The 19739-nt window shown below is 37.2% G+C and overlaps 1 protein-coding gene across 1 annotated transcript in view; it reads left to right on the top strand.

Annotated features, from left to right (window-relative positions):
- Positions 1 to 19739, top strand: part of PITPNC1 (phosphatidylinositol transfer protein cytoplasmic 1) — a gene marked incomplete at both ends in the record, with an annotated part of 87610 nt that overhangs the window by 36251 nt on the left and 31620 nt on the right. The window contains 3 exon segments of the mRNA XM_082492315.1: positions 6818 to 6966; positions 10932 to 11020; positions 11467 to 11474. Of these exon segments, the coding sequence (XP_082348441.1) occupies positions 6818 to 6966; positions 10932 to 11020; positions 11467 to 11474 (246 nt within the window).

The following is a 19739-nucleotide window of genomic DNA, read 5'->3' as shown; positions in this document are numbered from 1 at the left end:
AGGAAAATCACTATTTCAGAAGTATAAACTGCTATCTTCACACTGGTAAGTTAAGCCACATAAGAGAGACTTCCAAGTTCAAATTTACAGTGAATTTATTTTCTTCCTACACATGGCTATCTAGGCAAAGGGAACAATCGTTTCAGTGGGAAAAAGTTTTCTAACTCTGCAATCGTTACAAGTCTGACTTATTTCCCTCCATTTCCAGTAAAACCTTGAGGTGTATACTATCAGTATACTATTATACTAATGTATACTATCAGGCAAGATAATTGCTTCTCTTGCTTGCAAAGTAGTAGCTCTGAGAGCCAGAAGTCCAATTGAAACCAAACCAAACCAAACAAAAACCTAATTCAAAAAGCAGTCCAAGTAGGAGCCAATGCAAATCCACCAGTACATGAAACATCAAATACCAGCACATTGTACATTCCTCTATGCTAGTTAAAATCAATCCAGGAATGTTAATAACAAGGAAGACAAATCACCTTGTCAGAACCTGGAGCTTGTGTCACGGAAAAGATTTTCTTAAATTATTCTTAATAGCTATGAATCATCATCTACACAAGTATGGGGATCAGAAGGCACAATCGTGGTGCTCCTTCAGCCAGTGCTATAATTGCCCACATGTGAGGGCTCGGCTTTAACCTCCAGATGAGCATGAGGATGCATTAGGCTTCACCCACTTCAGAAGGCAGACAGAATGATGTCTAACAACAATAATAACATGAAGGATTTATAGTCAGTGAGTGAGATAAGAGAAACCACTTCTGGTTAGGTAATTACTGTTTAGAATTTTAAAAAAATTACAGGTGTGTCTTGTGGTAAAAGCACTGAGCTGGAAATCACTAGATCGAGGTTAAATTCCCAGTTCTATCACAGATGTCTTTTTAAGGTTGATGTATTAATTTAATTTCTGTTTCAATTAATCAAATATAAAATAAGGATAATGCTTTCTTTGCCTGTCTTCAGTATCTAACTGTAACTTTTCATATTTATGGCAGTGTGGGGCTTAGGTCTTGACTGAGACCTGAAAACAATGCTTTCTAACATCAAAACAAAACACACAATAGGAAACTTAAGTGTATCCTCCTAATCAAAGACAGTTACTCAAGCAAGTACATTTTCAAACAAGTTATTCCAGACATAGAACATCTCTGTGAAATTGCTGTTAAGAGATTGCTTGCAGTGACAGGCTATGCATGTTTGGACAAGTAACTTCCCTGGGGATCACCATGCTTGTCTCATGGTGGTACTTTGAGGAATTATCAGAACTTGTTTTAAATAATTCTAAACAAGGAAGTTATTATAACGGTGCTGAATAATATTCCTATTAATCTTTTTATTTAAAAAATGGCCTGAAATGAAGTCTTGGAACACATTCACCAAGGAGCACACAAGCAGTCTTCCAAAGACTGTGACTTGAAAATAAATCAGAAATGTATCAGTCAGTTTTAAGATTGTTTTCTATTAATGAGACAGCATCTTGTAAATCAGAGTTCCCCAATCAAATTGCTACTGTTTTGCCATAATCAACATCCTTGGATTCAGTGCAGCTAGGCAGATACAACTGAGGATGAAGTTGATTCATTGTCTTTTCTTGCTAGAAGTAAATCTTTACTAAACTAAGGTTAATGACAAAACACCTATTGACATCACTGGAGGCAGGATTGTGCCCTTTATAGCTGCCTCTGCAAAGGAGCACGTTTGTGCATAAGTACAGATCTGTTTCAGTTCAGTTGTTCCTGGTTTTCTTCTTTTTTTCAGATTTAGCTTTGCAATTTTCTGAGGACAGGACCAGAAGCCACCGGCATGTTTAAGCATGAATCACTGTGTGAGAAGTACTTTCCATTGTCAAAATGCAGCGTGCTGAACAGCCATTACCTTTAATAGGTATAAGAGACTTACAGCATCTTCTGGACTCCAGCTTCTAACTGCAGGGAGGGATCTCTCTACTAACTTAGAACAATAAATTGCGTGAGTTGAAATGGCAGCACCATCCCTGGTGGTTTAGTCTAGTTATAGGAAAGTAAATGTAGATGAAAGGATTCAACAATTCTTTTCAATATGAGAATTGCCATATAAGATGAAGCCAATCATAAATCTGTTACATTTTCTGTCAGCATTCAGATAAGAACTTCGAGGATTGGTATAAAAATTTTAGATTATAGATAGCTTTGGCAGAATTTCTCCTTTGAGAGAATGTTACTTTTTGCATTCCACGTGAAGTTTGAAAGGTTGTACTCTAAGACTACTATCAGATCAAAAACTGAGCAATAGTCAGTCAGGCTGAAAAAAATTCAGACATGTTTGTACAAGGATTTCTCGTGCAGCTTTTGTTGAAGACAATGTGAGTTCTACACATGAAAGATGTGAAGGGTGAACCCCGTTTTTTTTTTTCTTCCCCCTCTCCCCCATCTCAAGAACACCAAAAAAGTGATTCTGATCTCACTTGTAATTTTAAACAAAATCAGATTGACCATCATTATGCTGTTGCTAACATAAACCTTGTTTCTTGTATGACTAAACTCCCAATAGGCAAACACCATCTGACTGTTGAAGGAAAAGAGAAGTCACCACAGAGACAATGTTTAACTCTTTAGGAGCTGAGAAACATCAAGTCTACTACGAAAGCAATATCCTTAGGAATCTCTAACTCCACATTCGGTGCATTTCTTTGTTGACATCCTTCCTTTGATATTGAAGACATTTTCCCCTATTAAACTGAAGAGTTTTCAAACAAAGAGCTTTTCTCCAGAACCAAATTCAGATGAGGTGCCACTGCGTGAAATTTTGCTGACTACCTTGAAACAATATATGGTCTTGGAAAATTGTTTTACAGCTAAGAACACAGAAATTCAGATTGTGGTAGAGCCACATGAAAAATAGTGGCACATCAGTTTGCACTTGCAGAAATAATGAGTATTGTTTACTGCTGTAAAATTTTTCTTAAGTGATATTTCTTCACAATTTTGATAGGAACTTAGAAAGAGCTGTGACTTTTTTTCTCAGGCATTTAGATTTCGTCAGGTTCTAAAAGACACATCTTTTCTTTGGATTTTATTCATGTAAATATAAATACAGACTTTTTAAAAAGCTATTTTATCTGTAATAATAGGTGTGTACTCTTCAGTTTGGTAAAGTACTATAATTTCAGAAGTTAACTCTTTTCATCCTGCTCTAGAATGATATTAGAATTTTATAAACCAGATAAAAACAAATGAATAGCACACAAAGGAAGCTCACTTAGCTACTTTAAAGTACATGTAAAATTATGTTTCTTTCACAGGATACAGCTGCTTTCTAGCAGGACTACACAGTCATTTCAATAGTTGTGTGTCCTCAAACCAGGACATTGTGAAAGGTGGATATTTCCAGTTGACTGATGTGAGATCTGTAGGTATGGAGTCATTGCCTGGGGAGAAGCAACTAGCAGTAGGATTCCTACAGCAGAGCTGTCCAGCACCAGCTGTGGTGCCTTCTGTTTTCCTCAGCATCTCCCAAGTGCGAAGCACCATGCTGAGCTGCCTTGGATACCTTCTGGGGGATCTTAGGTATAACTGGAGTGTGTGTGATTTTGAGTCTCGTCAAAGAAGCAGATTCTTTCTTTAAGCACTGACTGCAACATCTGTAAAGCAATTTCTACTTGACAACACTGATCATCATTGAAGAGTGCAGCGGGTATGCAGCTTAGCCACTTTTAACCATGTACTCAGATTTACAGTCTTTGTGATTTGATATTTTGGGAGCGTTTTATGGTAGTATGGGTCCCTGAAAGAACAACAATCTCTGTTAGCAAAACATGTGGTGGTGTTATAGGTGGATATCTCTGATTTATGATGCTGGAGTAAATGAGTGCTTTAGTACAACCCATTGTTAGTTGTCGGTGTGAATGTACATTTGTCTTGGTGTTTCTGAGCCAGTATTTCCAGCAGAAACTGAGAGGTCTGTATGTGACCATTAAAACTGAGAGCAAAATTGCAAACGACTGCATGGAAGTAGGAAATCAAAGCATGCAGTGATATGTGCAATCAAGAAACACTTTGCAGAGATGTCCATGGCAACTAAAAGTCACAACTTTATGGGATAACAAAAATCTCAATAGAAATATTGGCTTTATGGCAAACTGTAATTCCTCTCCCCTCTCCTCACTTAAACTTTTCGTGTTCCACAGCCTATAAATCACTGATCTTTCTTTCCATTAGAAGATAAGCACCTTATCACCTTTCCTCTTTTCTGACATCTTTATCACTCCACAGACAGTAAGCATCTTTACACTCAGGTGGTCTAATTGATACATATCTAATTAAAGGCAGAACGTTTTTTCTCAACTTTCATTCAGCTTTGAAGTATGTTGCTTTGATTTCAGACCTGAAGAACATCTCCATGTGCCTGAAAGTCCTCCTTTTTCCAACTGTACTAGTTGATCAAATAAAATATACTACCTCTGTCCACAAACTTTGCCTTGCCTATGTACCAATCGATCCATTTATTGTTGGTGAAAAAGAGAAAACAATTTTTCATGGAACTAGTTAAAAGGTATGCGTGAGTACTGCAGGTCTTCAGAGCCTTGAAGATTAGGACAACATGTTTAAATATGATGAGACAGAGAAGACAAGGATTCAGGAGAGACTAGGGTAGATAACTAGATTAGCAAGAAAAATCATCTTAGGTTTATCTCTGTGTGAAAGAGGTACGCAAGATGAGAAAGCTGAATATATAGGCAGGAGCTAGTGGCAGCATCAAATTCTTTAAAGACTATTATTGTGCTTATAGTTTTAGTTAATGTCTTAGGAACATTTCTATATAGTGAGAGTAGGTTCTCCAAAGTTATATAGGATGTGAAGAGAAAGAATGATCATTCTAACAAAAAAAAGGCCATAAATTCTCACCAGTCAAGAAAGAAAGGAGAGGAAGAAACATTGTGTGTGTAACATTGAAATTTCCAGAAACCTCTAAGTTCCATAGCCAGCACTTATGAGACATTTACTGATCTTTTTGAAATGTAACAGGGGTCACATTTTCACAATTAATTGACCTGACCCATATGACACTTGCTAGTTTTATGACAACTGTATCTTTTTTTTTCCCCTAGTCCTCTTTTTTACTAATTCAGACAGGTTTTAAGAGTGGGTTATGTTCTTCACTGGGAGGAGTTTGAAGAAAGGTAACAGGAAAAAAATCCAGTGAAATTACCCGATTAGATTAGAGGAGAAGAAAATGGATCCAAGGTACCTCACCCTCCCTGCTTAGAGCACCCTTTTGCCCTTAACCTTTTTATAAACTTGAGGCATTTTTAAGACTTGGGAATTATCAAAAAAGTGCCTTTCAGCTGATGCAAATCATTTGCTTCACTGTTGTAGAGTGTGACTGGCAAGGACAGAGCAGGTGTCCATTCAGCACTAGGAAAAGGGAAATCCCTGTCCCCTAAGCAAATGATCCTGCAAGATGCAGGTTCTAAATATCTTCCCTTCTTGTGGCCTGCCTGCTGCAGGGGAATGAAAAGGGATTATGTGGAATTTAAGAACTTTTGTAGGAACCCCTCCATGATCCTATTCCTTATCGTTTTGTTTAGTAAGACTGTCTTGTTGGCAGTTGTTAATAAGGTCTGTGATAGTTTGGTTTTTTTTTTTTCCCCAGCTAATTGCTCTTTTGATTTGTGCTTTTGGGGCTTTTAAAAATATGTGATAGGATTGCTGTTTATAATATGTAATAACCACAAGAATCTCATAGAGTTTTCTGAGGTCAGACTGTCACTATGCTTTTGTTTGCTTATGCTGAGCTAGTACTTGGCAGCTTGTGTAGTAGCTCAGCCATTCTCTAAATTAACAGGTTGTTCTTTGTATTTGAAGTGATTGATGTGATTGAAGTGATTAGCATGTATATGCCTAAATAAATTACTTTGAGGAAAAGAGGGATTCAAATGAAGAAAACTGGATAGATCCAGAGGCAGTTTGTTGTAAGAACCATGGTATGTTCAAGAATGTGGAACAGACTTAAGTGAGAATAAAATCTCAAACCAGAAAATGTGTGGGAAAGTACAATTTTACTCTAAAATCTTTGCTAATGAAGGTTCAGGGATGTATGTTTTGTTATATTACTCTGGAGGCAAAGGCCCCAGTGTAGATGCAGACATACCAAGAAAAAAAATCAATTGCTGGTACAATTTATTTTTCTGTGATAGCAATGTTGGGTCAACCCTCCTGGGTTTTGGCTTCCTGAGTAACTTGAGAGCCTATAGAAAAAGGATCATTTAAGTGTTTAAATTCATTTTAATAATATTGCCAAGTCACTCGTCTCAAACTTTTTTTTCAAAGGACTTAGTCTGCATGGTTTCTTTCTTAAGAGCTGGCGCTCCTATTTCTGTGAATAAGCAATAGTTCTCTTGAGTCTTTTTGCAGGGATCCATTATTTGGCATCATGTTGGCATTATGGGAGAATCCCGTGTCCCACAGAATTTTTAGAGTCCACCTGCTGGTTAAAATCCCCTTACATGTCAGCACATGGAAGCAGTAGCTTAATCGTTTATTTATTCTTAACTTATATACTTAGAAATACAGTCTAAAACTAAAGGACTGGCTTGATTCTTTACATCTGTATACACATGGGTTTTGTTATTTTTTCCACAAGTGATGATGTGGACTTAATACAATAATGGGAGGACCACAATTAATAGGTCTAAATGAACCTGCAAAATACTGGTTTTTGCCCTTGAACTACCTTTTATTTGTACGTACTGCTATATCATTGTACGACATTGGCTTTTGAATACACATGTATTACATAAAGCTAATACATTGTTCTTGATTTTGCTTTGCAGTACAGAATTGGACAGCTGTACATGATAAGCAAGCATAGCCATGAGCAGAGTGACCGAGGTGAAGGTGTGGAAGTGGTGCAGAATGAACCCTATGAAGATCCAAACCATGGCAATGGTCAGCTAACAGAAAAACGGGTCTATCTCAACAGGCAAGTGCAATAAAACTGGTTCTCTCCACATGGGCTGTAATAAAAATTTGCAAAGAATATCCCTTCCAGGCAATAGCCTTTCTGTTTCAAGTAGAACATGTTCCCATGAATACATGTTGCTTCCTGGTAGCCGCAGGAAGAAGGAAGGTGGGATAGACCAGTGGTTTGAAATAGAGAGATTAGTTGTCATTTCTTCTAGACTATCTTTTCCAAGAAGAATAATTATAACTTGAAGTTAAGGATGTGCTGAAAATCAGAACTTTCTTGTTTTCTTTTATGCTTAACTGTTTGTCATTCTGTTCTCCAAAATTATGGGGTGAGAAACAAATAAACAAACAAAGTAAAAAGCAAAACCAACAAACACCTCACCCCCCCAGAAAAATCAAAACCAAACCACTGAAATGATTGAAGGGTTTCTCGCTTCATAGTGTCACAAAGCCATTGCCCCTTTTTTGGTGGCAAAAGATTTGCCTCAGCAAAGTTGATTGACATTGTGAATCACCATTAGGCTTGTACAATGATGATCTCCTGTACCAAAATAATAGGCTTAAAGACATGATGGAAAAAAATTGCTTTTGTTTCCCCAAAGATTCATCATTTTTTAAAGTGAAATATGTGTCTCTTCCTACAGTGAAATTATACTCCTGAGGGTCAATGCCTCCACACTCAAAGGCTGGAGATGTTTTAAAATATATATATTTTTTGTGTCCTATGAAATATATTGCTCAATCTGTTCCCATTTTTACTACTGCTGATCTAATTGAATATCCCTGTTTTTCTGATGTTCTTCTATTCCCCTGAGCCTGTTTCGTTTTATTAAACTTATGCTCTGCAGCATTTTGTACTGGGCATAGAAACACTATACCTCTTGCTTCTACATTGCAGGTTACTCCTCCAGTGCAATCCTGATGTATCTAACTTTAACTCAGGCTAAATTGAATCACCAGTAATGTTGCACGCACGCACACACACACAGAGTCCAATAATAATTATCTTGCCAACATTTAATATTATTGTGATTGTAAGTCTGTTCTCTCACAGGCTAGATACAGGGCTTTGTAAAAATCAATAAATGTGTTCCTGTTGTAAAGCTCCTAGAAGTTTGTGTTTTTATGTTTCTGGATATTTCTTTCCTTCATGTTAAAAAGAGATAAGCCTTTAAGCACTGGAGAGCATATTCAGAATTACCACTTTAGGGTAATTCAGAATAACCACAAGGACTGTGTCCTAGAAAGCACGTACAAGACATACTTGGAAAGCGTGCCATTTCTGGTAGTGCAGGCAGTGGAACTAAGGATCTCTTGCCCAAAGACGGGTACAAACATTGACAAAGAAGATCTGTGTGCCTATAACAACTTGGGAGGTCTACCTAAAGCTATGGTGGATGTTTGAAGACAGCCTCACTGAGTTTAGTAATAATTACGAATAGTCCTTGATAATCGTCAGCAGATTTGCTGTTTGAATTTTTCATGATTCTGGTTTTGGTGTCACAATACCACCAGATATTGCAGTACTATTAAAGCTTTGTGGAAAGGATCAGCAGTTTTTCAGGCAACTATGGATTTTGCTGGGAGTCCAGGATTTCTCTGGAAGACTTCACTCGAGGAGATACGCTGCCATACAAAGTGTGCTGAAAACTTCTCCTCTGTGTTCCTTCCTTGAGGGACAGGACTCCTTACACCCCCATATTTTCTTCTTCCAGGGTCCGCTGCCCTAAAACTTGCCAGATTTGCTTCATTTTATTTTGCTCTGGTCTGATTTCTCCTGAAGAAATTTGAGCTTGTATATTTCAGTGATGTTTTCTTGAGAAGATTTGTGCATTGTCTTCAGTTATCTTTTCTTGCCTGCTAATATTTTAATTCTTGCAGAGGATCTTCTTGCTTACCAGTGTTTTTAGCTGGAATGCATTTACGAAACATTTCCTCCCTGTGTGCTGTAAGACTGAACTTCATCTGGGGAAGGAAGAAATAAAATAAAAAAATAAGAGAGAATGTGATCAATAGATAGCTGTGCTGCTAAAATAGAAATATTGTATTTTCTTTCTCTGAGTAGATCCTTGAAACAATTCATGTGTGTCTCTGACTGTGACTTGCTTGCAGGTCTGAGGATAATGTGTGTTTTGCCCATAAAAGTTTGTTTTGGAGATGTGCCATACTGCCAAAGATAGGTAGACAGGCAAATACACTAAAAACAACAATAAGCAAAAAAAAGGCAAAATGAGCAGCTGTACGTTAATAAAGACATTACTAGTATAATTTTCTGGTGTCAGTGTCAGCCTTAGTTATTTTCAGAATTGTTTACTGCCTCTTCTCTCCTGCTGGCACATTGTTTTCAGAAGCTGAAAGTCTGCATCCTGAGGTGTTTATTATTTAGGCATCAGAGTAAAGTTTAGCAGTGGTAAGGAGGGAGCAGAAAGGTAGTCATAAAAAGACACTGACAGAGGCTGACAAAATAAAGGTCTATACAGTGAAGTCTATTATGTGGCATGTAAAATGCTGCTTAAAAGACAGTATAGGAGAAAGGCTTATGTAAAGAAAAGAATCGGGGTTTGAGCAATGTCATCAAAGAGCAAAAGTCAATGCACTTGACTTTGAATCTTTAGATAATATACTAACGTCTGCATTTTGCCTCTGGACAAATACAGTATTTATGTGTAGCTAGATCATGGTTAAATAAGCCTTAATGATCCAAACTGTATATTTTCTTCAGAAATTTGCTAATATGGAAAGTTAATTTACTTTCTTGCACACAGTTATTTAAATGTAACTGTTTCAAACATTCACACTTGGAAAACTGAGGTTTGAAAGCATCTACTTTAGTTCAGTAAAGATTCAGGCTTAGGCTGAGTGATCTGCTCAACACATCACCAGGCTAACACAATTTTAACTGAGTCCCTGAAGTACGGTGATAATTGTGTCTCCAAAGGTCTGCCTTCCTTTGAGCGACTAGTGCTGCATCTTTGTTCCTGGCAGCTTCAGTGATTATAACTATTGTCATTAAGAAAGGGTCGAAAGATGAATTATCATGAACTTGCCTTTTTAAAATGTATGTTTGTTCATCACTACTTTAGTACCCTATGTGACCAGAGTTCTGGAAATGAGACCCAAGATCTGTGGTAAAGAAAATGTTCCCACTCTTCCGCAGTATTATTTAATTACCCTTTAATGATCTTTCCATGGGCTGTATCCATGTCTTTCATTTCTTACTCTAGTGCTGTTGTACCACTGCATTGGTAAGTTCTCTCACATCTTGACAGATCGAGCTCTGAGCTGTGACATCAGTTCCATTAATGCTCTTCACTTTTGTGATTTACTTTTCCCATCAGCAAAATGGGACTAATACTACCTACCAGTCTCACAGAGGTGTTTTGAGTGATTTGTTAATTTTAATATAAAAACTTTCTACTTCAGAGTTGGTGTTGGTAGTGTGGGAAAACCTGTGTGCTAGGTGAGTTCAATGTAAGGGTTTGTGTGCCGGAAGAGAATATGGAGGAAGAAGAAACAGTCTCTAAGAAGAAATAATGGAATTGGGACCGAAGTGGACGGAAATCACATCTTTTCTTATGACCTCTGGTTAGAGAGTGCCTCCCTGTGGTTAAGGATACTGTGACACAGTTACATCTTGTATGATCTGACCTGCTGAGTTCAACCATGACCAAAGGTGTGAGGCTATAAATTCTTGAAATCTGCAACCTCAATTTAAATCTGCTCAGAGGTTATCTCACTGGCACCATATTGCTCACTTTAAGAGGGGAGCGAAGAGACTTGGTTTCATATATGCGTGTGGAGAAAGCTGAGACAGAATGCATAGCCATGAGAGGAAAATACTGTTTTAAACTCTAGGTATTGCTGTAGCCTGTGAAACACCTGTCAAATTATGAGCGAGCACATTTGGAAGTATATTCTTTTCTACAGTACTCATAAGTCATAACATATTCTAATTTTATATTTTCTTTTTATTTTCAGCAAACTGCCTAGCTGGGCTAGAGCAGTTGTTCCCAAAATATTTTATGTTACAGAGAAGGCTTGGAATTATTATCCTTATACAATCACAGGTAAGGAATAAAGCTGAAATGATTACTGACTTGTATTTTTTGGATAGTTTAGCTTATCTTCAGAAGGTCTAAGTTACATCTTGAGCCACAGATACCAAGTTTCTTTAACAACTCCTGTTGAACTGCATATATTTTTCCATCTTGCATTGATTGATATCAGGAAATAAAGATTATAGACTATGGATAGGTAAAAACTTGAGTGCTGTATCTATGCAATCTTCCTTGCAAAGAAAACATCAGGTGCTTAGGTTCTGTGCTGACTTGTAGCCTTTATTGTCTCATAGACTTTAGTCAAATATAAATCAGCAGATTATCTAACACATTTTTTTTTTATTGTTAATATATGTTTACTGTAAGGATCTTGCCTTGTTGTTTTATTTCACATTTCTTTTTTTTTTCTTTTCCCTCATCATTCTTTTTTTTACAAATGGACAATTGGAAATCAGAGTACACAGTAAGTTTTTCTTCCTCTTTTTATTCTAAAAGTATAATAATTACTTGCAATATAGTAGTGGAATCCAAACAGATTTTTTCTTAATATAACTACTACATAATGCATTCAATGGTGGAACTTTATTTTAGCTATTTGTTTAAGAAATTTAGGGTTAAATTTGAAGTGTTTCTGTGGGGATCCTATAAATTATTTACCTTATTTTTTTATCACTGCAAAATAATTTGATATATTTTTAGTCACTGACTGTAACAAAGAGAAGCTTCTATAAAACAGGGCAAGGCTTTTAAGGTTCCAGTTATTACGTGGAGACATGAGAACAGATTTTATTTTATTTATTGTTTTATTAACTTATAAAATGCTCATCTCTGGTACAGTGTCTGGGAAACTGTACAATCTGTAGACAAAATTAAACATAATCTGGGCACAGTGCCCAGAAAAATCAACTATTCCATCTAGCAGAGCTAAGGCAAAATATAGCACATAAATCATGAGAGAAATTATTTTAAACGTGCTGCCCTCAATAATATACAGTAAGTTTTCAGCAACCTTGGAAGAAGAGGAGGAGATGGTGAGGAAGTCCCAGGTGAAGGGACCTTTCAGAAACTCCTGCCTTGATTTAGTTTGAACTTCTGGCTGCTGATAAAACATAATCCACTTGTTTTTTCTTAACTCTGCAGTGTTCAAAATGCTTGTGCAGACATTTTTAAAACCAGTAAAGCATACGGAAAGGAAAAAGATTTTAATGTGATAAATGTGAAAGAGAAAAAATAAAGGGATTTAAAGGCTCAGATCTGAAGGCTGGAGACTTAGAGTTGAAACTGTGATGATCAGGTTTGAAAATCCAAAGTATACCAAACTGCTTTTCAATATGCACTGTAGATACTTGTTACATACTCTGCTTTGTTTCGTGTTTAAAATTCATTTGACTGTCAGAGGAAACTCAGATGTCCCATAATGGACAGCAGTAATGGGGGGATAGATTCTCAGCTATTTTTGTCAGAAGATATCTTCAGTAGGGCCTATCACAGTTTATATTAATTAAGGGTTTAGCCTTTGATAGCAGGTTTAATCTGAGGCTGGGAATATGACATGTGCTATGGCGCATTGATGTCTGTTACTTATACTCTGTTGCATATTTTTTCTTTAACTGAAAGTCAATTTGAATTTTTTAATGTGATTTTTTTTCTGTAACTGAAAGAGAGAATTAGGAATGATTAAAGGGGTGGTGGAAGACAGAAATATATGTCTGAATTTGAAATGCAATACATTATCAAAACCAAACAGCAATGCTGTACTCATAGAATTTGAATCAGGAAGTGATCTTTATCTAATCTGATGAGACAACACCTGGAACACATTTCAGTGAAGGTCTGTAGAAGGTATACAGCTACAGCGATGTTCAAGAGCATCAGCAAAAATGATGGGAGGGTTGAAGAGATGTGTAAAGAAAAATTAAATCAGTCTACAAATGTAGAAGGTAGGCAAAACCGTCACTAAGTGACAGTATAACTGCCTATGGGAGTTGGGGACTAATTACTCACCACGGTGCAAGGAAACAGAACTAGAAATATTGGGATGAGATTAAGGAAACTGTACTTCAGACAAAAATCTAAAATATATTTTAATGGAGCTGATAGACTATGAAATTATCTTCAAGGGAAATAGAGAAAGTGCCTTTGCCTCAAACTGTTGAATCTAGAACAAAAATGTTAAATATACCACTGAGAATAATTCCTATCCTTGTCTGGAATATTTCTCTAAATTTTGATCTTCTATGTTCATTAGAGAATTCTGAAAGAAAGAATAAACCCATAGACATTGCCCAATATATGTAAGATAGCTTGGAAACCCTTTTCTTAAAGATAGTAAATTCCCTCCAAAGGATCTGTGGGACATCCTAAGAATTAAATTGAGCCTCATTTTAAGGAAAACTGATTCTAAAGGCAGGCCAATAATTGGATAAATAAAGCATAATCTTATCAAGTACATACTGCTATATAGCATGTTCACACCTTACTTAACCTCATAAGTTCCACTCTAAAGAAAGAGCAAGGACCTTAAAGGCTCAGTAGTGTTATTTCGGTGTATGTTAGTGATTGGGAAGAGGGTGTGAACAGACTGAATCTTGCTGATAGTCTTAGGGTTTTTCCGTTGTAAAATATGAAGGCTGTTGAGAAACTGCATTCAAACACATACACTAGCATTCAAAGATTCAATGTAGAATAATTTCATCAGTCTGGTTTTCCTGTGAAATATTACGGATTTCATAAGTATGACCTTCTTAAGGACCTGAAATTAGGACATCTTCTAAGAAAAAAAGCTCAGCAGGCATTGAAAATAATTTCCAGAATATTTTTCTCTGCAATGGTAGTATAAAAAGCCCAAGACTGATTGGATACATGGAAACAGGAAGAAAAATTAGTGTCCTGATGTTAGTACTCTATAATCTGGGTCCAGTTATGATGGCATCTGCTCTAAGGAATGGTATTTGTTACACAGCAAACCCCTAAATTTGACAGTAAACAGCAGGTCTACTACCAAGACTCGACAACCATATTAATAATATGTAAAGCAAATGGCACACTTAAGATAATGAGCTCAACAGAAGTATTGCACAAGTGATGCTTTTGTGGTGTGCAATATGTGAAACGTTGTAATGTCAGGAGAGCATTTTTAAATATACACTCTGCTGTTTGTGGAGGAGGGCCCCATTAAAACTGCAATACAAAAGACTTCCTATCAGGAAGATGAGACATGGGTAATGTACCAAGAAATGCTCTATCAAAGCTTGAGCTAATCCTTGCAAACTTCCTGCTGACATTGAGAGGGAGGAGGAAGTGGAAAAAATACTTTCAAAGTTGAAGCCAAAGGAAGCCATCCAGATTTGGGGGTGTTATTTAGAGAATGAGATACTCCTATGAAGTTCAAACCCTTGGTTTAGTGGCTGGGGCATTACTTAAGAACTGTATGTGAGAAAGTCTCTCAAACTTAGAACAGGAGTTGCTTTGCTTTTGATCTTGTAATTAAAAGCCTGACAAGATATCTTGCTAAAATAAAGGTGTAAGTTTTATTTATGAATTCATTTAATATTGTGATTAGGTTGATGTTAAGCTCATAAATGTGGGATTCTGTATTTGGGATACAGCTGAACGGGAGTCCTGTAGAAGGAACTCCTAGGGATGCTGCTCTATGAGCGATTACAGGACTGGGGTGCTGGTGAGTGCCTCCTGTCAAGCTACACAAGCTCTTGGGGAAAGGGTGTTGCTAGCTGCTGGCTTTTAGGAAGAATTTCATTGCTAGTCACGGGCTGGAGTCTTTTTCACTTGGAGGATGGAGGAAAGATGCCTTGCAGCTCTCAACTAAACCCTTATGTGCCAGCTTATCACAGCATTTGCAAATATGTATCTTTAGTGTGAAATATTTATGCTATTCTTAGATATGTGGACAAGAATGACTGAACTCTCAGGAGGCTTTCTTATTTTTCTTTCTGAGGTTGTCCAGTAGATTAGAAATAATTAACTAGAAAGCAAACCCATCTCAATGGCAAACCAAACGAAAAAGGATTGCATAGAACTAAGTTTCTTTACCTGCATCAGAATATTGTTAGACAATAAGGAGCACAGAGCAAAGATCCATTTGACCTGTTCAAGCAACATTTGAGATTCTGGACAAAACCAGAGGAGCCTCAAGCGAACAAATAATCAGATCATGAACGTATGGTGACTCAACCATGCTACAAAAAATTCATATGATCAAAGTGCACTGAAAATGAGCCTAACAAAGTTTAGCTATCAAGCTGGAGTACAAAGAGGAAAAATACAAACAGAATTTAAGCAAACTCTTCTGACTTTGAAGGTGCAATTCAAGTGTTTCCCAGGGATAATTTCAAATAGTTTTGCTGTCTGATCTGAACAGCTGCAGTGTTCTTAGCAATATTTCAGTTCTGTGGCTGAAATTTAAAAACAGCTGTATAATTTTTTATGCATAAGCTATGGCCAATTGTTAGTTTCACAATTATAAGTATATAAAGCAAAATAAATATTAAAAATGGGATGTTTTGCTCTCTGCATGGAGAAAGAGCATTCTTTCAACCTGCCAATGTCTCAAATTAACTTAGGAATAGGATATAAATTCAGAATATTTATGAAAAGCAGAACAGGAGACGATTCCTTTGATGATATTTCACAATGACACTAATTCTTCTACAGCAAATGACTGAAGCAAATAAAATTATTTCATCTGGTATGTGTCAAGGCCCCAGAGTGATAGTTGCTAAATGTTCCATTATTGACCTGCTGATTTCTGATTACTTTTGAGAACAGGCATGTTATGTGCTTCACTTAGTCAGCTGCCACTTTATCCATGAAGTAAATTATCTGGAAGGAATGTTTTTGTAATTGTTATTTTTATGATCAGATGACTTGAGAAGGAAAAAAACTTGTTTCAGATAAACATTGCAAGGAATCTGTAGAGTTTTTTTCCTGTGTTCTCTTTATCTGATTACCAGTGCTTGAAATTTGGATGTAACCCATCAGTCTTCAGTACTCAAACTTTTCTCCAGCTTGAGTGTATGAAGAGTCTGCGTCTAAAATGCAACAGCATCTGTATTGCAGGATTAGAGCCTAATACAAAGTTAATACCAAAATTCCTCCCCTCTCACCCCCAACTTAGAAGACAGGTTAACTGGTGGCATTACTCTAGTAAAACACACATTTGGTTCTTTTAGAGATTCTAGCAGAAGGAAGGACCTCTGTAGTATTTATAAGAAATATATTTTTAGAAAGCTGCAAACCTGTTTTGTCATTTAATAGCTTAATCCCATTGAAACAAAGTAAATCAAACTGCTTGGGAGTATTCCCTTTTTCCACCACTGGCTTATTATAAAGTAATCCAAACCCCTCTCTGATTCATGGCATTGTCATTTTCACTTGTGCACGCTGCTCCTCACTTCCGTTCTCTGTCAATAAACAGGTTACTGTTCCCATGTATCAGAGAAGGGGATCCTAAGGGAAGGCAGAAACAGAGATAAGGGCTGAGTTTCATAGTGGTTGGAGGCAACTTGTTAGTTGACTGTTTCATCTTCAAGTTATTGTATGTAATACAAATAAATAGTGAGTTTCTTCCTGAGCTTGATTATGAGAGTTTAACTCCCATGCGTATTTTCAAGCCCTTTTTTTTGCATTGTTCCTACCTTTTCCACTCAACAGCGCTTTTTCTGCTCTTTGCCTCCTTCCTGTGCTTATCTTGGTTTCCAAATTCTCCTCCCTCTCATTGAGTCACATCTTCCAAGTTCTGCCATCACCCTGCCCAGCCCTTTCCATCTATTCTCTTCCGACTTTGTCGTCCGGATTGATGCTAGCTTGTGTAGTGAGTAACCTGTATCACACGGGAGCTCTGTGTGCTCACATGCAGCGCTGTTTGGAGTATTCTGAAGGTAGTCAATAAAGTAGTGGCCATTTTCAAAAAAATTTTGAATATTCAACTAAATATTCAACTCTATATTCAACTAAAGAAATTGTTTTAATTCTTTCTGTAACTAGCTGAAGGAAATACTGCAATTTGAAATATGTTGTAGATACATCATTATATTTTTTTCACATACCTTCTCACATATAAACTGTAGAGACGACGTATTATTTGTCCATACCTGTGTGTGATTTTGATTTTTCACCTGCATCCAGGTCTTTCCGTTCTGTCCTCACCATTGTCCAGAGGCATTGGCCATCCCCCATGTTACATCCCTCCTCCCATTCCATCCATCCTTCTTGTTTATAAATGCCCCCTCTTGCTCCAGGGCTGTGTGTGTGTCTCTGCCTGGTTTCCCTCCTTGTCCCCCGCTGTTCTGGGCATTCCCTCCTGCCTCAGTAAGTCTGGGGACCTTCCACGACCCCATAGTCCCCACTTTCCCTTCGCCTATTAAGAAGTAAGGACTCTGTTTGTCTTTTTGATCTTCAATATAGAAATGCTGTTACCCACTGACTACTCAAATAGTGCCCAAATTTTTTTAATTCAAAGGATGTGGTATCTAGAAGTTACCCTATTAAAAGAATCTAATTTTGCTTGGCTAGTGTCATCTCACTGTAGCAGTTACTGTGTTCTTTAGCTCTAGGCTCCATGGAGATTGCTCTGCAAAGGATCCGGTTCCACCTGTGTTGCCAAAACAATGTATATGTGACCAGAATTAAAAAAAAAAAATCAGCCTGAAAAGTGGTGAGAGATCAGAGAGAACATTTACATGAAATGTCTGCTTCTCCGGGCTTTTATGTTAAGATTTAGGGGGATATGCTGCTGCTGCTTAAAAAAAAAAAAAGTGGGTTTAATTTTTACTGTACAAAAATAACTCCTAAGGATTGTGGATTAATATTCACAAGGAGCAGGAGAAGTGAAGTGCGATGATGAGGTCTTTAGCAGTTCTTTGAACATTCTGCAGAAAGAAACCAAATGGAAAATGAAACTAGCTAAAACCGTATTGATGAAGTAGCACTCCCTCAGACAAAGCAGGTTACAGGGTAAAGAAACCTTTCTGTTACCTTCTGTCCAGCATATTTACTATAGCAATTTCTTCAGCCACCCTGGGTGTAATTACTATGCAAAGGTTATTTTTACAGTCCTCTCCATAAAATGGTTGTAAAACACTATATGTGTTTGACTGTCTCTTTAAGACTTTGGCAAGTGTTTTGGCATACTTAGGTTCTACCCTGTTCTTCTAAGTGTTGCTTATTGCTATGGCAACACTAATCAATCATCATGCTAAAAATAGGCCTTTCATTTTTCAAGAGGTTATCTGTAGTGAATTGAAAATGCAACTGCGGTCTGCGTTTTCCGTATGCTGCTTTCATTTCTCTTTATTTTAATCTGGAAATACCCATGCTTATGTGGGGTAATTACTATTACAGACTGCAGCTATTTCACTGGTTACTCTCTTGAGCTTTAAACCTCTCCTGGTTCTTCCAAAAGAGATGCCAAAAATAGAAAGTTTAAAAAAACAAGCAAAGAAAATCCCCAGCATATTCTCCTTATTTGTTTTTGAGTGTCACAGGTGTAACAGATTATAAACTCCTTAAAAATTTGTTATAACACATCTAAAAAAATCTGGAGGTGGCAATATAAAAGATGCCTCCTTTGAGAGCTTGTCATTGAAGACACTAGGACTCGGAGGATTTTGTCCTATTATGTAGAATTTAAGTCTAATTTTAACTTAAATATTCAGCTTGCCCCTATTTTCTTCCAAGAGGAACCTTGCAAGCTGGAGAGATAGTGAAATGGAAAATTGGAAATGGTGCCCTGTGCATTCCTGTGTGTGCTCAGTGTATCGATCGGCTGCCAGGTTTGTGCTGGAAGAACACCCGCCCCGGGGGAGGCAGAGTAGAAAGGGAGTGGTGCTTTGCAAAAAAAAAAAAATCTACTGAAAGGTTTATTACCTACCATTCACTCCCAAGTTTGATTCTGACTGTTGCATAACAGTTTTAATCCCTGGCTAACTAAGTAAATACGCAGCCACTTAAGGAGGGGGAAAAAAACCCAACAACTTTTTACATGATGAATAATAAAGTATTTTGAATGATGCATAAACAGTTTTCTGGTTCTGCCAGAGCCCTCTGCCAATTAGTCAGAGTGCAGCTGATGAATCATGAGACACATTCTGTGAAATGTTCAAAAATTTGGACCTTGCTAAGTGTTCCTGAAAGCCGGTGAGACCCCCCACAGCTGCTAAAGCAGCGGTTGCCAGTCTGTTGAGTTTCTGAGAGATATATTTGCAATGGAGTACGTTTTGGTGAATTTTAGTTTTCATTTGGGGTAAATTCCTGTTACCATTTATAATCTCAAATTAGACTGTTATAGTCCTCGCCTTTGTACTAAATACACAGGGAGGTTGACTTTTGATACTTTGTGCAGAAAATGACTTTCTGCTCTCTAATGAGGTGGCTTGAGGTAAATGGCACTTACAATTCTCCTATAATACGCTGAAGATCCTCAGTCTTTTCTTAATGTTTCTTTTTTGAAATACGAGACTAGAAGATCTCTTTTTTTTAATTACATTCTGGGTCACAGGAAACAACAACTGGATTCAAGCAGTGGCTTGCTGAGCTGCTACAGGTGGCCTAATGCAGCCTTACGTTCCATGTATGAAATGGCTGCACGGCAGAGTATCCTGCTCTGACTCATTGCTGGTAAACTCTAGACAGTGGTTGAAAATAGTAGGTATTTTTTGATAGCAAGGTAAAAGGGAAATCTGGCATTTGGCTTCATCCAGAATTTCCTCTA

This window comes from Vanellus vanellus (assembly GCF_965231255.1).
Source record: "Vanellus vanellus genome assembly, chromosome: 17".
Lineage (NCBI taxonomy): Eukaryota > Metazoa > Chordata > Aves > Charadriiformes > Charadriidae > Vanellus > Vanellus vanellus.
This window is presented reverse-complemented; position numbering and strand designations above follow the sequence as displayed.